Here is a 17,865-nt window from a genome sequence, read left to right on the forward strand (position 1 = left end):
GCTAAGGAAGGCGACAATTCCACCGCAAATGCCGCCCAATCAAAACGACCGGCCGTGAACCGTCATGACAGCGACTCTCAAGTTAGCGACCACACATCCCACCAACAGTACCACCGAACCAAACCACAGAAACACGTTGTAGGGGCCACTGGACGTCACCACGCTCGCGTACCCTCCTCCAAAGGCTTACACAAACACCACGCTTCATCCACCACTAAGCTGGCACGACGACCTCCTTCACCTTCTCCCGAGCGCCAACCCACCGCTACTCAATCACACCGCCGCACTCCTTCCGATGCCAAGCTGCAACGCGATTCTTCCTCCTCTAACCTCAAGAAGAATTCTTCGCAGTCGAGTTTAAAGCGCAATCGATCACACGCCGAAATAGGAAAGCGACCGAAATCTGCAACAAATCTCAAGCGATCCTCCTCCAATAAAGAAGTAAGCAAATTAAAAGGCGCAAAAGGCCAAGTTCATTTCGATCTTGGTAGCGATCAAGAAGACGAGTGGGTTGACGCGAGCGCATCCGCTTCCCCGTATTTATCCAGGCGCGGCTCTGCCGTCAGCAGCGAACAATCTTCAGGAAAAGCGCATAGTCGCGAGAATTCGCGACCGCAGACTCCTCGCGAATCACCCTCACCTCGTAAACGAGAAACCTCGCCCAACCACAAAACGGCTCAACACAATCAATACATAACATCGCGATTACTCCAACGTACACCTTCCTCCAGCGCACCGCCCCAAATGTCCGCCGAGACCGTGTCGGTACGTCATCATTCGGGCTCGCCCGAGTCACAAGCGAGTCGAGGCCCGCCGAGCCTATATGGGACGCCCAAGAATGCTGCAATAGTTGGTAGTGGGCAGGAAGAGCTCACATCTCGCTTCATGAATGGTTCCGGCCCCGGCTCTGGTCCTAACGTCGAGAGTGGATCATTCTATACAGCAGTGCGAGCACCGGGGACCCGATCCGAGAGTATACGACGCCCCCAGTCGCTTAGTAACCTGAATCAAACCCACCGAACGTCGATAAGCGACGATGAGAGTGACAGCGCTCTCGCTCCCCGTACGAAAAAGTCTGTTTATAAAGCTGCGCCGGCGGAGAAGTCGCGGACACAACAGAAACTGAACCTCCAACGCGCAAGCTCAACCATCGAGCCAACTCAACCGGTCGGTGCCGTCGGCGTTGTGGGCGTGAGTCCGTTAGTCGGTGGTTATGACAATCGAGACCCTCGGATAGGGAAGCTTCTCGAGCGTACCGGTATGGAGTACCTTGTAGTTAGGCGATACCAAAACCCCATAGCCCGTTCAATAGCGAGACTATCGCATCTCCCCGGCGCAAACAAAAACCAGCACATACCTACCCAGAACGGAAGTAACGGAACGGCGAATGGAAAGAGGGCGTCCACCCTAGGTAGCGCAGGTCGTCTTGGACCAAACCAAGGTAATACAGACAAGGCGAAGTCAAGGCCTACGACGCCGCGGCAAGGGACATCGATACGATTAAACGGGGCAAATTCTAGTTTTGAAGGTGTCGAAGAGGAAAGGCTACATGATCGCATAAGTGGATCTAGCTACGCAGATGGAGCAGACGATGGTGTCGCCGCGATCCTACGAAATCTCTGGGATAAGAACATGGACCTTAGTGCGAGCCAGGACTAGGAATGATGAGGAATCATTGGGAGGCGTTTTGATCGGAGCATGGTTCGAGTCGGTTGGTAACCCGAGGGGGCTATTTACGCATATAAACGGTACTATACGGCCGAAGTGAGTTATAATTGGTAATGTTTTTTTACACGAAGTCCTTCGCATTAGACAAAATAAGTTGAGCACAGTCCTTGATGTCTCCAAGTCGGTTACATCACACGTGCCAATCATGGCCTTGCGGCCTCAGGGCGTATCTCAATGCCGAACACAGCGCTGTTAGCATAGAATTTCCATAGCGAGATTTACGATATTTTGGAATTTCTATTCCGCTAACTTAAAGTTGTCAACACTATTGGTATAAACAAGAATTAGGATTCGTGTCGCTACATGCTTGTCCCCTATTTTTCACCGAAGCAATATACCACGGGATCAAAGCCAAGCAAGGGGAAACCAAACGCTGGGATCCAAACTATCATGTACATGCATCTCTCTTCTGCCCGACTGCCCGATGACGTAGCGATAGACGCGGTGGTTACGGTACCGCGCTTACAAACGATGCGCCTCCGTTCCATCCTGTTCCGTCCCGAGCCGTTATGTCTTGTGATCGCATGGGGGAAGGGGGGGAAGCTCTGCGCCAATCGATCTGTACGTTGTCGTAACGTTTATCTCAGAAGACCGTATCGGTCGGCGTAGACGTAGTACGCAGTAGCCTCGGCAATTTTATAGCAATACCCCATCCTCCACTCGATTAAGAATCCAGTCCAAAACACGATGGCGGCCTTGGCCAATTTCACGGCAAAATTGACCCCATCTCTTCTCCGCCTCTCCCTGTGAGGTGTCTCCCGGTGAGGTGGACGCCGCGGCTTAAGGCCAATCCAGAGCACGAAGGCTATGAATCCGGCTAGCGGCCGGCATGTGTCCCGGGCTGTGCCGCCGAGTGTCACGATTACGTTTAGGACTAGCCCGGTGCTGACCATGAATATGAAATTGAATTCCTCTGGCATTTCGGAATAATCGTTGGGATATATTGGGCAGGTATAGAGGCGCCAGATGAGGATTAGGTGCAGGACTGCGAGGAAGAGACCCCAGACTACATGGCGGAGGTCCTGCTGGTCGATGGCTCGCGGCTGTACTTGGAGGCTGGTCATCTTTTGTTGATTGACTGATTGGGAGGAAAGGGCTTTATGCTGGTGATGTGGTGTTGTGGGGATGCTTGGTTGTCCTGCTGCAATATGAGAGGTGTTGGGTCGGCGGTTAAATAATGGTTCGGGTTTGACTCCTGATATGTCTGTCGTATGTCTTCTATTTACTGACCCATCTAAGATGGTTGATATAGAATATTAATGGTATTGAAGCTATTTTATTATTCTAATGGTGGAATGGTCCATCTCATGTAGGTAGAAAAGTTCCTACAAGGTTCTCTGGCAGTCCACCAGCAACGCGCTTGATGGGAGGGAACGATAGCTTGTTTACTAACATTACTGCATCTTACGTACCTTCTTGAACTCTACTGTTATGTGTCATTGAGATTGTTGAAGATAGAGTTCGATACTCTTCATGGCTAAACCCTACAAGTCCTCATCGCGCAGGACCGCTCGACTTTGGTAGTTGTACTTCCTTAGGTAGTATCAAATCATAGATTTATCTACAGGGCAGACAATGGTCCCCAACCATCCGAACTACCGTAGTAAGGGGCATGTCAACAATGGAACGAAATACCTTTAGAGTTACGAGTCTAGATCTGAACTCGGTATCAATTTAGGGCTCGCCTTCTGATGACGAAGTATGCGCCGATAGTAAATACCCCCTATCGTTCGGAGGAGAATGTCTAGACGTTGAAATAACCTAGACTAGGTAATATGTAGACGAACAAAGGAGAACATTGTAGCTGAGGGGACATAATTCACGGGTTAATCTAGGATACTGATAGAACTCTCGTTCGGAGTTTTGGATATACCCGATCCTCATAACAGTGCACAATCCCCCCACTGTGGTTATTCCAGAAACTCATCAAACCCAGGAAATACAAGAAAACCGTGGATACCCAGGTATGTTGAGAGAACTAGCTACCCGTGTTAGTAACGAGGGGCTTAAAATCGTATTATGAAACTAATTGCGAAGAATCTGCTGCAATGATGATGCTTTTCCAACTATTTGTTATCTCTTATTGAATTGGCTTGATACATAGGAACTCATTCCATGGGAAACATTGTCATTGGTTTTCCATGTTGCTATCAAGTTAATCAAGTAGGCTAGATGTGTTACTTGGACGACTTCATATATGAGGTATCGTCGATTAGGTATATTACGGAAGACAAAATCTAATAAACTTTCGAGCTGTCAAGTGTATAGGAATTCCTTAGCCCGTACCTGCCTACCTAAGGTAAATTATGAGGCTCTTTTCCGCTTCGATTTTCCTAGAGATGGTTGTGTCAATATGATTACATAAGCAATATATTTCCCATTCGGATTGACAATGATAATTTCGTGAATATAAGCACTAAAATGAAGTCTGAAGCGTTATTTTTTCAATTACCTACCGCGGAAAAGTGTGACCGGCCAAGGAAACATGCTTGTCGCAATTCATAATATTATATGTAGATGTGTGTAATTGCTTAGGGTTGTAAATGATCTCGTTGTGGTAACGTCTGATTGCCGAGGAAGATGAGTGGAAGCCAAGAAGCCCAAGAGATGGTTCCCGTCATCTCTTTGTAGACAACGGCATTAGTCGCTTCTGTTGAAGAGATTGGCGTGCTGATGTCCGATGACTTGGAGTTGGTTTGTTGGAATCTTATAGGTCGGCATCGACCGACGTTGATATGCACCCCACGAACATGACCACCAAAGTTCGGTCGTGGTTCGACGGTGGCCATATTGGTAATAAAGTGGTAAAAGGGTGTTGTAAGAACTTTACCTAACCTACCTAGACCTATGTAGCAGGTTGTCGTTATCCATGCGGCAACCTTGGACCGGTGGACGTTCCTATAGGGTCTTGGTCTTGTGCCAAGTTCGTAGCTTACGAGATGCGAGCCTCTTTTTTTTTTTTTGGTTCGATGTACTTGTCAGCCTGCACGGAATGATTCTTCGCTTCGTTCATCGGATGTGAGGCTTTTCTTAAGCCGACAACTCCACAAGCATCCGTACCTGAGCGCCAAGACGGTTTTCCCGGGCATGGGCTCAGGATAAAGTCCGAAGACAGGCGTCTTATTCACCAAGGTAAGTCATACCTACATACCTACCTAGGTAGTGTACATATGTACATCGTAACGGCGCATCACGAGACGGTGCAGCGCTGTCCGGTATTTTGAATGGCGATGCAAGGAAATGGAGCAGGCAGCTCTTTTGGGCATCAGTGTCGCATGTCAAGTTAACCCTACCCCGGCCGTCGAACCGGTTACGACAGGGATCAGAATTGAAGAAGCAAATCTGTGTTGGGTTTTTTTGTATGTCTTAAGCCACAGCGGGATCGCACGCTGGGCAGACCGGGTTGAACTGGGTTGGCAGGCGGGGAGAAAGATCATAGGCGGGAGATAGATGGTGGCTGATAGCGGATCGTGGGGGAACCAGAGAAAAAGGCAGAGGAATACTACGTATGTTTATGTGGTGTTACAGGGCTGCCGTGGTAGATCAGTACCTAGGATTCTCCTTTTTCTCTTTTACCGACGATGCGGTGACGTCCCAAGAAATGCCATGCCCTATTAGCCCGAGACGGTGACATAATTCATTCTGTTTGTGAGACGCTAACTATAGGTTCATTGGCTCTTCCGATAATGCAACCGAATCCTCCGGAACGATGCTTGCTGACTTGCAGCCGATAGAGGGCCTCTTTTTCTCGTGATGTGTTCGAAGGGAAGAAAAAAAGAAGAAAAAGCAAAAAAAAAAAGAGTGGAAGAGATAACTGTGAGGTACCATCTGATTTACCAACCTTACATCAAATGTACATGGTCACGATACATTGAATTCGGTACTACACATTTTATTGGAGAAGAGGATGATACATACCTAGGTACTATATTTGGTATTTTGATGATACCAACTATTGTCATCTGAAACTGACCACTGTCCATTTCTTCATTGTTAGGAAAAAGAACTGAAATTATTCGTCTGGGGAATTTAACATGTGTTATGGGGTAAAAAGGGGAGGAAAGATTGATATCTATGATATAAATCGATTAATAACCTTTATTAATCCTCTTTTTCCACTTAAGGTTCCTGGTCCCACAATTTAATCTTCTTTTATAACCAAACCTGGAAATAATAAAAGATAAGTAACCGATTTGATTTTTATTTTATACTACAAATGTATTCTATTCTTTAGCAAGGAATCTACCTGCATTTACACGTATTACAACATCTTGCGCATAAAGCACCAACTTTACTTACCATCGAGAAAGTATTTGCATCAAACGCTGACACTGACATCCATTGATTTGTAATATCTATGCAAAGACAATAGTAATAAAGTCGAACAAACTTAACAGTATAGACTAGTGTAGGAACGAAAATACGATGGACCGTACCAAGCCTCCGAACCGGACAAAGTCGGGTAAGCTTGTCGTCTTGTCGCACATGGTTTACTATGGACGTACATGGACATACATGGACTACTCTTCCTATACCCGAGACCAATTTTTTTTGTCCATTCCTAAATTCCCATTTCTTGTAACCTACTCCGTAATAATTGTCCCATCCCCGTCCTGGTAACCGTCCTGGTCCCGTCCTAAAGCCCCCCGTCCCACTTCTTCTTAAGTACATATGCGTGCGTACTGGAGTCTTTCTCGCCCAAAAAGAACCCTAAGGAACCCTGCAACCACTCGGGATAGTCGAACGATTACGTTAAATGTATTCGCGCTACTAGCCAGATTCCACCAAAGGTATCTTTTCTATTTAGTAATGGCGGTGGTTTCAAGCAGGCTTTGGCCTGTCCCTGAGTCCCCTAATTTGTATCTTTTTGTATTTTTTTCAACCTAAACCCAGAGATTAGATCAGCCTGCATAAGTACTAGGTACAATGATGGTACGCGAGACACCGATCCTACCTGCGCTTTGTCGCAACGGTAGTTGGTTGTAGCTCGCTGTTTCCTCCGCAATCCGCCTCCAATCCGCCTCACCCCATTAGCCACTGCCCCGCTGCTAGTTGAGGCTGTCTCTACCGGTCAAAGTTCTTCCCATGTACCTGGAACTTGGCACGAGCCAACACGGGTAAGGTGCATACTCTGATCTAACTTCATGGAAGCGTTTCCCGAAACTTTGATTATTACAATTAATTTTCTGTCATTCTTTCTGATAGATAAGATTATCTTTGGGTTATCAATTGCTCCATTATAATTCGCTCATTTGGGTTTCCGTTCCCAAGCCAAATGACATGTCATTTGATTTCTTCAACCATAGTCTCAGGTTTCGTTCCTCTTTCTCCCCCCGGCTTTTACATATTAACCAGTTGAGAATAACATAACATATCCAATTACAATACATATAACCAAATCCACTTTGATATGTACATCTGTACATTGGTACCTTCATAACATCATTGCGGATATCTTTTTTTTTTATTCTTTTGTACAACTGTTGATTAATATAGTCGAATACTAGCGGTAAAGAAGTTGGACAAAAAATAGGCGATTCCTATTGGTGTCGTTCTATTAGAAGAAAATTAAAAATAGGAAGAAGGGAGAGAAAAAAAAAAGAAGAAAATACGAAGAAAACCAAGAACGAGAAAAAAAAAATCATTACTATTACACAATTAATCGAAGAAGTATTCTATTCGACACATTATACACCTACATATACATACAACATAACCTTGTCTGACCCGCCCTACCCAGCTTATCGTCATCACGCCTCGAATCCCAAGTCCCCCATACCCTTACCTTACTACCTTACCTAGTCACTTAACCTGAACTCGGCACCTATCTTATTGTATCTTACTTTATACATATGAGCTTTATTACTCTCCTCCAACATCTTTTGTAGATATCCCCTATCAGACATCGTTAACTGGTACTTCAATGACGAAGATAAGCCAGGCTTATCTTATACTCGCTTCGGTCATTACCTAGTACATATCTATCTACATACTTATTATTATTGACTTACATTACTTACTCACATTACATACGTACATACGCCTATCTTCTCGGCGTTGGAAACCGGAGAACAAATCATATCATATTATTAACATTAGCTTGGACCTATCGCGCGCCATCTTTATGCGATTCTAGGCCGCACACCCCCCCTTCGTCCCCTTGACCGGAAGAAATCACGAGCGCATGCGCCATTTGGTTTCTGCATGCGGCCTGTATCCAACGGTTATTTACCAGAAACCAGCGGGGACCCAGCATTGCGCTATCTCTGATCTCTGATTCCCCGGGTCGTCAATTTCGATAAAACAAGATCCCGCCAGACCGGACTGGTGAAAGGGCACGCGGGAACTCGCGTGGGTTTGACGCCTCCCCGCGCCACCTAACACCCTTTAATATTAAACAGCCTTATCTCCCCTACCCTTCCCTTATCGAAAGCACACGCACCCCCCCCCTTAGGGAGTGCCTAGAGGTAACGGAAGCTGCAGAGATCAGCGTCACTTGCTACGATTTGAGGTCGTACTGCGGCAGCGGACCCTGTCTCTTCAGGAGCTATCCTGGGCTTCCCATTCGGTTTACCCCATCGTCTCCTCTTGGATCCGGCAACACGCCATTACATCACCTTTGTAGCCCGGGTTCTAGGGTTGGCCCGTCATTTGACAACTAAGCGGGCCCCCGATAGGGATACGGCGTGAACCAACCTCAGCGCTTCGCAGGAAGAGAGATAGCGGTCTTGGGTGTAGGCCACCTAAGATCCCCGGGATAAGATTTTCAGTCATCATGTCCAGCTTTCACACCGTTCCTAGGACGGCTCCAATTGCTATTGCTCCGAAACCATCCCAAATATTTTCTAGTCGCCAGCATAGCCACAACGCCTCTTTCAATAATAGCATGAACAGTAATGATTCCACGGACTCAGACTCTGCTGTAAGTGGTGGCGGAACACCTTGTGAATCCTGCCAGAGAAGACGGATCAAGTGTATTATTGGAGAAGAAGACGAAAGTTGTATATCGTGCCAAGTCCGTGGGATTCCGTGTTCTTTAAATCAGAGCCCTCAGCCTCGTAAAAGAAAGTTAGCGCGTGACTCGACCGAAGAGAGCAACGGGAAGAGAGGGTGAGTGCTCACCGATACTTTTTTATTCGTTGACCCCCATCCTTACGTTATCACCTTGCAGCATGGTCAACCGACACTTGCAAAGAAAAAAATCGCTGACGTACCATTGGTCAATGTAGCTCGCCTGGCAGGTCTGATAACAGAATAAGGCGGCAACGTCAGGCCAGCTTGTCAAGTACAACTGCTAGCACTTCTTTAGTCGAGGAGATGGCTAATTTTGGCGGTCCAACTTTGCTCAAACGCACCCTCGGCCTTCAGGAAGATCGGTATAGTCAATACATCGGCCCTACCACTGACTTCGAACCATCCCTCATCAATCTTTCCCCCTTCGATCCGCAAGATGAAAGTTTACTCGCGCGAGGTACTTTAAGAAAAGTCAGCGACAATGATACGTTTTTGTTGCTGCCCGATAGCAACACTCCTGGCTACGATCATCAGTACAACGATGTCGACGAAATCCAACGGCTTGTAGCGCCTTTTGGCCGCCAATTAATCGATCTCTATTTCGAAGTTGTACACCCTGCCTTCCCAATTCTTCAAAAGAATGTCTTCTACGAAAAATACGATCGAAACTATCGGGAGTTTTCGCCGCCGCTATTGGCGGCCGTCTACATCCTCGCCATTAACTGGTGGGACTATTCTGAGGAATTATCCAAATCCCAGCGACCAAACGTCAGAGAACTGGAGAGATTAATACGATCGTCGCTAGCTGAGGCCATGTGGCGTCCGAAATTGTCTACCGTGCAGGCTGGACTTTTGCTTTCGCAAAGACCCGAAGGAGATCAATGGGCCCCGACTGCACAACTAGTAGCGATTGCGCAAGAGCTTGGTCTGCACCTAGACTGTACGCATTGGAAGATCCCGCCTTGGGAAAAGGGATTAAGGAAGAGGTTGGCTTGGGCTTTGTACATGCAAGATAAATGGGGGGCTCTTGTTCATGGGCGACCGTCACATATTTTTAGCTCTAACTGGGTTGTGCAGCCCTTAACACCTAATGATTTCCCGGAGACCGAATTAGATGAACAGAATCCAGAAGAGAAGATGGATATCGAACGGGGCCGGACATTGTTCGTACAAATGATCTATCTTACGCAGGTTCTAGCCGAGATTCTCGAAACTTTTTACACCCTCGAGGCCATGCAGAATGTTAGCAACGCTGGACAGCAAGGCACCCACATTGTATTGGGGATGGCTAAACCGATACAGCTTAAGTTGAAAGAATGGTACGCCGCACTTCCAGCTGTGATCCGTATGGATTCTTCCTTTCAATCCGGCGTCGTTACGTCTACCCGTTTGTCGAGTATTGGGTATTTGCACCTAGGTTACTTCGCGACCGAGATCACTTTACACCGCCGAATCATTCGATCCCTTGAGACCGAATCGCAGGCCGTTGACCCTTATATCCAACATATTTGTCGCAGCGCCGCAAAAGCCCGTTTGATATCCGCCATGGATTTTGTTAACCGTTTAACTCCTCAACACCTCCGATCCTTTTGGTACTTTGCCTCCAAGACCAATTTTGCTTTAATAGGCACCTTTGGATCTCTTTTGTGGGCTACCTCACCAGGCCGTGAAGAGGCTGACTGGTACCGACGAAGACTTGGAGAATACCGGTGGACTTTAAGTGTTAGTAGCAAGCCCGGTGAATCCAAAGGTCTGACCGATTTTGCAATGGGTATGCTCGATATATCAACCGGGCTATTGAAGCAACTCCCCGAAAAACCAGAACTAAGCCGTAGCGGAAGCGCCGTTGAGTTTGAGGCTGGCCGACGTTCGAGTATACTCTCTATGGGCCTGAATACTATAGGAGAGCCGCATAGTAGCGGTATGGGCAGCGCCGATATCAGCAACATCCAAAGTCCGGAGAGTCAAATCGACAGTAGCGACGAGGATTATGACACATTTGCTCCAATGGCCGGAATGGCTTCTATGGGCGACTGAGTTGAGCTGAGAAGGCTAGCATATGGCGGTTTCCTTCCCTTTTTCTTTTTTTGCTGTTTTAGGTGTAATGGTAGAAGGGGATTGGCGAATGAAGTAGGAATAGAAAAGACTGGGATGAGGCAAGGTCACGCCATAGGCACGAAATCTGACGACTAACCGGATCTATGAAAACACCATCTTATAGGTATATATATCCCTTGGACATGGACGACTACATAGTATATATGTAAGGGATGTCTTGGCGAGGATATTCGACATTTTTATGTTCAACGTTTCTTTTTGTATTCTCTTCTCATACTCTTTTCATACCCTCTCATCTCGGATACCCCCATCTAGAGGTCATCTCCTTTGCATTTGTTAGGGCGGCCCAAAAAAAGTCGTCGTTTCTGGATCTCTTGCATTGCGAATGGTTGCTGGGTTTGCTGGGCCGGGATACTGTCGTCGGAAAAGTAGGGGCATTTTGCGAGGCTGGGTGGTTGATGGATGGATGGATGGTATTGGGGAGAATGTGATGCGATGTAGTGAACAAGCAAGCAATTGAATCTGATTAATGTCATCCACCACTGTGTTTATCGCTGTGTGTGCGTAACTTGTAGTAAGAGGTATGGTGGCCTGTCTGCTATATGCTTTACTGACAATTCTCAGGATACCTAGGTACTCGAGTCTTCGAAGTCACGGTAGACCTGCGACCTTTTGTATTTGAGGTTGGCCCCGTTAAACCTGTGTTACCGGCCATCAAGGTTAAATGGTACTATCCACTCGATATGGTTGATTCCCCTCGACCCTGATGGAACACTTTCGAAGACCGGTGTGCTATGATTCGGTCTGCACCCCTCGAGTGATGGAATGAAATGTGCCTGTGCCTAAGTCTTCATGGGGGCCAATTCGCAAAGAATCAGGTCTCATCCCTTAATTTCCCCCTATTTGTTCACGAGTTTCCACCTCGAGCGCCCTTTCGTTCATCTCCTACTGGACGTTGATATCACTAACGAGCTTATCGGGATGAATATAGCAGATATGTTTATTACTTGTTTCATGCTAATGGGTGTATAGTACTGAACACTATTTACAAACGAAGATCAACTATGCTACATGAAGTACACAATTTTTTCCAACAATAATCAAACATGTGAGCAATAATACACCAAAAATATGTACTAGAATCTAGAACCAATCGAGTCTAGAGATGAAAAAGACGTTTAGATCCATCTACTCAGGGGCCAGAGCTAATCAGAACGGGCACACCGGGCTGGGAGCCGCGGTCGAAACTGCACACATTGGCGCAGTGGGCAAAGGCCGTGGGCTCGGCAGTGTTGTTGTAGATGAGTTCGATCCATTGGATTTGCATGACTGCGCTCTGTCCGCTCTTCATCACACCGCTCCAGCTCCCACCATCGGACCAAGTGTTGAATAGTACGGTAGCCGGGTCACGGGGTGTCTGGTATTGAATCGATCCAACATGGGCACCATCAACATACCAATCGCTAGAACCGGGGGTCCAGTCGTATCGGTGCGTGCGCCACGCCGACCAAGTACCGGGGATCGTGATTTGCTCCGTGGCGTTCGGCCGCGAGACACCGCCGACTGTGGACGGTTGGTTGGTGTAGTGGACCTGGTTATTCGCCTCTTTCGTGAGGATCTCCAGGTCAGCTTCCTGCACATCGGCGTCCGTGTTGCCGCCCCGATACGTAAACATAGCCGTCACAGCACCAGGCGAGCCTTGGGTTCGCGCGTACATGCGCATAGACAGGAACTGGTAATTCGGCGAGATACTCTGGATCTCAGCCGAGGACTGGAAGTTACCCGCTGGGTGTCTATACGTGCGCAGCGAGAGGTACGTCTTGGAACTCGGGTTCGCGTCTGTGTTCGATTGGATGTATACGTCGTTCTTCGAGTACGTCTGGTACACGGTGGCGTCATCGGATCCGCCGACCCAGTTCTGGATCGACCAAGTGTTGGTGAAGGCCGTGCTGTTGAAGTAGGCGTTTGTCACGGGTGCGTTTTGCGCGTTGGCCCGGTTGTCGATGGGTGCTGGGACCCGCGGGTTGGCGATGTTGCGGAAATCGAAGAATTTGGTGTGCGCGAAGTATTTGGGTGTTGAGGCGTTGGTTAGGTAGCAGTGGCAGTTTGGATTGGTGGTTTGCGCCATGGTGGTTTTGGGCATGAAGGAGGAGAATGCGGCTAGGATGGCCGTGGCCAGGGCGTGGGGTTGGAGGGCGACCATTGTGATGATGGTTAAGGTCCCGGAGGACTGATGTGAGGCTGAAGTACCTAAGTAGGTATGGGAATGCCCTCAATGGAAGATTTGCTCAAGGATGTGTGTGAAGTGGTGCTCGAGGCTGGTGATTAATCCTCAAGGGGGCCATCTTGAGGCTCTTTATATAACCCCTTGCCATTGTATAGAGCTCCATCGGCGGTGACGTCTCGCCGGACCTGCGCCGGCCACCCCAGCAGACGTTTCGAAACGGGGATACCACCCTAACCGGATTTGACATGAGTTGCCTACACTGGCAAGCAATTTTTTTCTTGGCAACGATCATCGCCCTCGATGTGCATCGTGGGAATACGTGCATTTTCGTGTAGAAAGCAAAGCATCATGCAAGACGCGAGTCAGTTACCGACAATCCTCGAGGGACTATCCATAGCTAACGCCGGCGCACTAAAGCTAGTTCGTAGGATAGCCCCTAAAGCGGCCGCAGCGCCGATTTGCTTTGTATTCGTCACAAACTACGGGCGAAATATTCAATCTTCTTGTTTAGTACCACCCCAATATCCCCTTCGTTCCTCCACGCTTATTTTCGGGGCGATTTTTTCATCCTATGGTGGGAAGCGTTGCTGGTGAAGGAAACGCCCGAAAACAGCAGCTCAGTACTAAAACATGTGGGCCATGGGTATCCTTCATGTTCTAAAATTCTATCTTGCGGTTTTACTATGCTTTGCCGCATGTGAACATGAGTTGGCTACTCTGTAAGAAGCTTGTTAGACCGGACCCTTCATTTACTCCCCGGTTCACACCCGTGCCACCTACCCCCTGCCCCTGTCTTCCGCTGCCTCCAATCCTAGACGCCTGAACATAAATTTGGCACGTCCATTTGCGCAGGGCTTGACAACGTTACGTCAGACAAAAACGACTGTCAAAAGGCCCCTAGGTTGTGACCTGCCGTACCGGGCAATACCAGGATATCGTAGTGGCTTCAACCCCTTGGACTACGCATACCTACATAAACTTCGAATTAATCTACACTTACACGAGATATAAGCTCTACTCCACGATCTTCTACTGGATTATCGCGCTTAATCAATGTTCCGCTTTGCCCAGCGGCTAACTTGTTCCTGACGATCATGTTTTTCTGCCACTATTGTCGTCCGGTGTGCTTGTCATACGTCAGCAACACCCTAACCTAGAGAAGCCCCTCAATTGAGGACTCTAACTAGAAGGGCCCAGCAGATAGAAAATCGTATCATTACCTACCTATGTAATTAAAATTTATGCCGAGAGGCTTGTATTGAGGCGTAATGGCTAGTTTTGAACCGATGCCGAGCTGCGAACCGAATGCAGTAACAACCATTGGGGGAAAGAAGACTATTCGAGTTATTTTAGAGCGCGGGCTCTAATGTAGGTAGCTCTTTAGCTTCGTGGATTAGCTCTAGTTGATATCGCCACTTGGCTAACTTGGGCAAGTCACCTGGTCCTGGTGATAGCCTCATGTGGCGGACCCTTTCATCCTTTAGCAAATCTGCTTGTCAGAATGCACAGATTATTACCATTTATGACGATCCGCACTAACTTTTGAGTTCAGTATGCATCTACTTTGGTGATATGTATTTCGAAAACTTCCTAAATAAGCTGGTGGCTTGGCAAGTGCTGCGAGGAGTAACTTAAGAGTGCATTTGAAAGCTAAGAATTCGGTCCCATGTAGCCGGATATACTGTAGAGTTCGTTATCAGAAGGTGCTATTCAAGCCCTGCTATATGCGAGTGCTATGTCCTATTCGATTCTCCCCCGAATTTCTTTGGTGGTGGGCGTGTTCTGGCCTACTACTACTCGATGCCTCACCTAGGTAGATATATCCTGAGCGATCTACCTCGCACAAATTGATTGGCATCTCAACCTTGCTTCAATTGGGAAGTAGGAATAAACTCAATAGAATTCCGAGAATACGAACTAGTAAGAAGATAACATCGAGATCTACCACACGAAGCTTCTGTCAATATTGAATCCCTGGAAAACCCTACATGGACCGATAACACCGAGACAAAAACCTAATTCGGACGCCCAGGCTAGTTTTACTACATTTTTACTTGATTACAATGCCGGATCGTGAATACACGAGATTTATTCTAGAAACTACATGGGTATTGTTAGATCGGTGGTTATTCCGATGCAGATCTTCGTTGTGTAACATAGGTTTCATCCCCCCCTTACTAAAAATGAAGTTACTTTCTACATGTAAATTCTGTCTATCTTCTGGAATATTTTAATCATATCGAATCTTGATACGGATATCCGTTATTGCCGCCGCAGATTTGCCCCGTAGCCCACAGGAACCCACATTCGGGTCGGCCCTGACGAAGTATTAACCGTATCAAGGCATACTCGCCGGTTCAAAATGAGTGATATTATGGAATGAACTTGTTCATTCCCGATGGATACCCGTATAACTCGTTGTTACTGTTTCTCCTTCCGGACTGTTCTGTGGCTTTCTGTAGATCTACGAAACAATTACAGGAGGAAAGTATAACCGCATTGACACGCGGCAGGCCGGAGGTGACGTTTCCTGATGAAGTGTGCCTATTCTTGCTATCTAGATAGACTATTCCTCAATAGGTCTCGGACCCGAGCGCGCGGCTCATTTTCAAGCCAACCAACGCCGGGTCGTACGCTATTTTCACTCTCCACCTTCTCCCCTATGCTCACCACAGCTAAATGTTGCTATAATAGTTAAGCGTGGAGCCGATGGTAGTTTAGATCTCTGTGTGGGGTGAATAGGTTGAACTTCATGACTCGCTTCTTGAGGCGATGAAAAACCTCACCCGAGTATCTGGCCAGAAAAGGGGAAAAGAGGCTCTAAATATCTACTAGCTAGAAGCGTGCGTCATCGCTTCACTCTCTGGGTAGGTACCTAGGTAGTTAATCAGTTCTCTGTCGTTCACAATTGTGGCGCTCTATAATATTATATACCTAAGAGATGAGATATAAAGACTTTGATTATGCTAATCATATCTTATATATATCTTGACTTCATTTTGTATTACCTCCTGTCCACCCGTGGGGGTACAGAGGTACGTACCCCCTTTTGAATTGAACGTAGACAACTTTGCTAATTCTTGAGTATAGCTGGGCTGTAATCATAGTATTTCATCAGTTAGGGTAATGGGTTGCATATAATGAACAAATCCCATTACCAATTAGAATCATATTGACCCTTGTGGTTGTAAAATCCATCGACTCAGGATCAATTACCCTTACCCAAAAGTATCAGCCAAGTCATATGATTATAAATTATTAAACCGAACGATAGGGAGCTCTTTATACTGATTGTATATGAATTTGGGGTTGATAATGGTAGAGTAATTGGCCGGCACCGGCCTAGAGCTATTGCGTGATTCTCGAGGGGTTGTCGCCATTGGGGGGTTACTATACCGGGACATCCGTATAAAACACTCCATCATGTACTTAGAAGCTTCTGAAACCGAAACATATAATCTAGAAACTGTAATAACTGGAAACGATCATCAAAATGCCTACTGAATTCATTAGTTTGACATTTCCGAATGCCTCTACGGAGCTCAACCCGATCCCGAACCCGGGGATTGACCCGGACTATCTTGCTCGGTATGCCCGGAACCTAGATGATTATGAATTCAATTATACCCTTGTGCCGTACGATTCATCGTACTTTGACCCCTTTACCGTTGGAGCTACTATCGCTGCAGCTACCAAGAAATTGAAGATTATCATTGCGCTTCGTCCGAACACATTATATCCCACAGTAGCAGCCAAGGCGCTCGCTACCTTAGACCAGCTCAGTCGGGGTCGCGCTGTAGTGCACTTCATCGCTGGTGGTAATGACGTCGAGCAAGCAAGGGAGGGCGATTTCCTAAACAAGGAAGAACGCTACGCCCGCCTCGAAGAATACATCAAAATTCTAAAGCGAGCCTGGCAATCCGCAGACCCCTTTGATTGGGACGGTAAATACTACCAATTCAAGCAATTCAGCAATCGCGTGCGACCGGTCAATGGAACCAGCATTCCAGTTTCAGTCGGTGGATCATCCGACGATGCATACAGGGTTGGCGGCAGTCTAGCCGATATTTTCGGCTTGTGGGGCGAGCCGCTCAAGGAGACCAAGGAGCAGATCAGCCGGATCTACGCCGAGGCCGAGAAGGCGGGACGAGCCCCCGGAGACCGTCCGCGTATTTGGGTTACGTTCCGACCGATTGTGGCCGAGACGGAAGAGTTGGCGTGGGCGAAGGCGCATCATATTCTCGATGTGCTAAAGGATAAGAAAACTGATAGCAGGGGCAGGTATCGGACTGATACCACCACGCCTCAGAATGTGGGGTCTCAGAGATTGCTTGAGATTGCGAAGAAGGGTGAGGTTCAGGATCGCGCGCTGTGGTATCCTACTGTGACGGCGACGAATGCGAGGGGCGCTTCGACTGCGTTGGTGGGATCCATTCAGACGATTGTTGATTCCCTGCTTGATTACGTTGATATTGGTGCTGAGTTGATCTCTATCCGTGGATACGATAACTTGAATGATGCGATTGATTATGGGCGATGGATCCTACCAAGGGTGCGCGAAGCGCTTAAGGAGAGGGAGGGCCAAACTAATGGTTCCAACTAAGCAAATCTGACGGGCGGCTTATTACCTACCTGGGTAGTTAGTATAGAGTGATTCTTATTTGGATTGGCGATTTTGTGTCGGCTTCGGCGGGTGGGGGGATAGGGGTTAGGGTCCTGGGTGGGTATAAGGAGGTGTACGGAAATCACTCTATTTATTATAAACCATCTCATAACGTCTCATGGATAAGGAATGAATCTAATTTCTTCCAGTGCTTAGGAAATAATAGTGATCGATT

The 17,865-nt window shown here is 47.3% G+C and overlaps 4 protein-coding genes across 4 annotated transcripts; 2 read left to right on the forward strand and 2 right to left on the reverse strand.

Annotated features, from left to right (window-relative positions):
* Positions 1-2,003: 2,003 nt before the first annotated feature.
* F4822DRAFT_278136 (uncharacterized protein) lies at positions 2,004-2,900 on the reverse strand. The gene has a single exon (XM_051454829.1). It carries the CDS (start codon positions 2,790-2,792, stop codon positions 2,307-2,309), a length of 486 nt encoding a protein of 161 aa, XP_051313050.1. The 5' UTR covers positions 2,793-2,900; the 3' UTR covers positions 2,004-2,306.
* Positions 2,901-8,828: 5,928 nt separating this feature from the next.
* Positions 8,829-11,335, forward strand: F4822DRAFT_405962 (transcription factor TamA). Its single transcript, XM_051458354.1, has one exon. The coding sequence runs from the start codon at positions 9,046-9,048 to the stop codon at positions 10,777-10,779; it is 1,734 nt and encodes a 577-aa protein (XP_051313051.1). The 5' UTR covers positions 8,829-9,045; the 3' UTR covers positions 10,780-11,335.
* A 577-nt stretch (positions 11,336-11,912) lies between these two features.
* Positions 11,913-13,165, reverse strand: F4822DRAFT_278245 (glycoside hydrolase family 16 protein). The gene has a single exon (XM_051454831.1). It carries the CDS (start codon positions 13,001-13,003, stop codon positions 11,993-11,995), a length of 1,011 nt encoding a protein of 336 aa, XP_051313052.1. The 5' UTR covers positions 13,004-13,165; the 3' UTR covers positions 11,913-11,992.
* Positions 13,166-16,485: 3,320 nt separating this feature from the next.
* Positions 16,486-17,726, forward strand: F4822DRAFT_444036 (bacterial luciferase-like protein). The gene has a single exon (XM_051463178.1). The coding sequence runs from the start codon at positions 16,521-16,523 to the stop codon at positions 17,628-17,630; it is 1,110 nt and encodes a 369-aa protein (XP_051313053.1). The 5' UTR covers positions 16,486-16,520; the 3' UTR covers positions 17,631-17,726.
* The last annotated feature ends 139 nt before the right edge of the window (positions 17,727-17,865 follow it).

The sequence above is a fragment of the Hypoxylon trugodes genome, assembly GCF_022578975.1.
Source record: "Hypoxylon trugodes strain CBS 135444 unplaced genomic scaffold F4822scaffold_6, whole genome shotgun sequence".
NCBI lineage: Eukaryota > Fungi > Ascomycota > Sordariomycetes > Xylariales > Hypoxylaceae > Hypoxylon > Hypoxylon trugodes.

Excerpts from the sequence above, each read along its gene's own strand:
- F4822DRAFT_278136 (XM_051454829.1), bottom strand. The coding sequence starts at position 2,792 with ATGACCAGCCTCCAAGTACAGCCGCGAGCCATCGACCAGCAGGACCTC.
- F4822DRAFT_405962 (XM_051458354.1), top strand. The coding sequence starts at position 9,046 with ATGGCTAATTTTGGCGGTCCAACTTTGCTCAAACGCACCCTCGGCCTT.
- F4822DRAFT_278245 (XM_051454831.1), bottom strand. The coding sequence starts at position 13,003 with ATGGTCGCCCTCCAACCCCACGCCCTGGCCACGGCCATCCTAGCCGCA.
- F4822DRAFT_444036 (XM_051463178.1), top strand. The coding sequence starts at position 16,521 with ATGCCTACTGAATTCATTAGTTTGACATTTCCGAATGCCTCTACGGAG.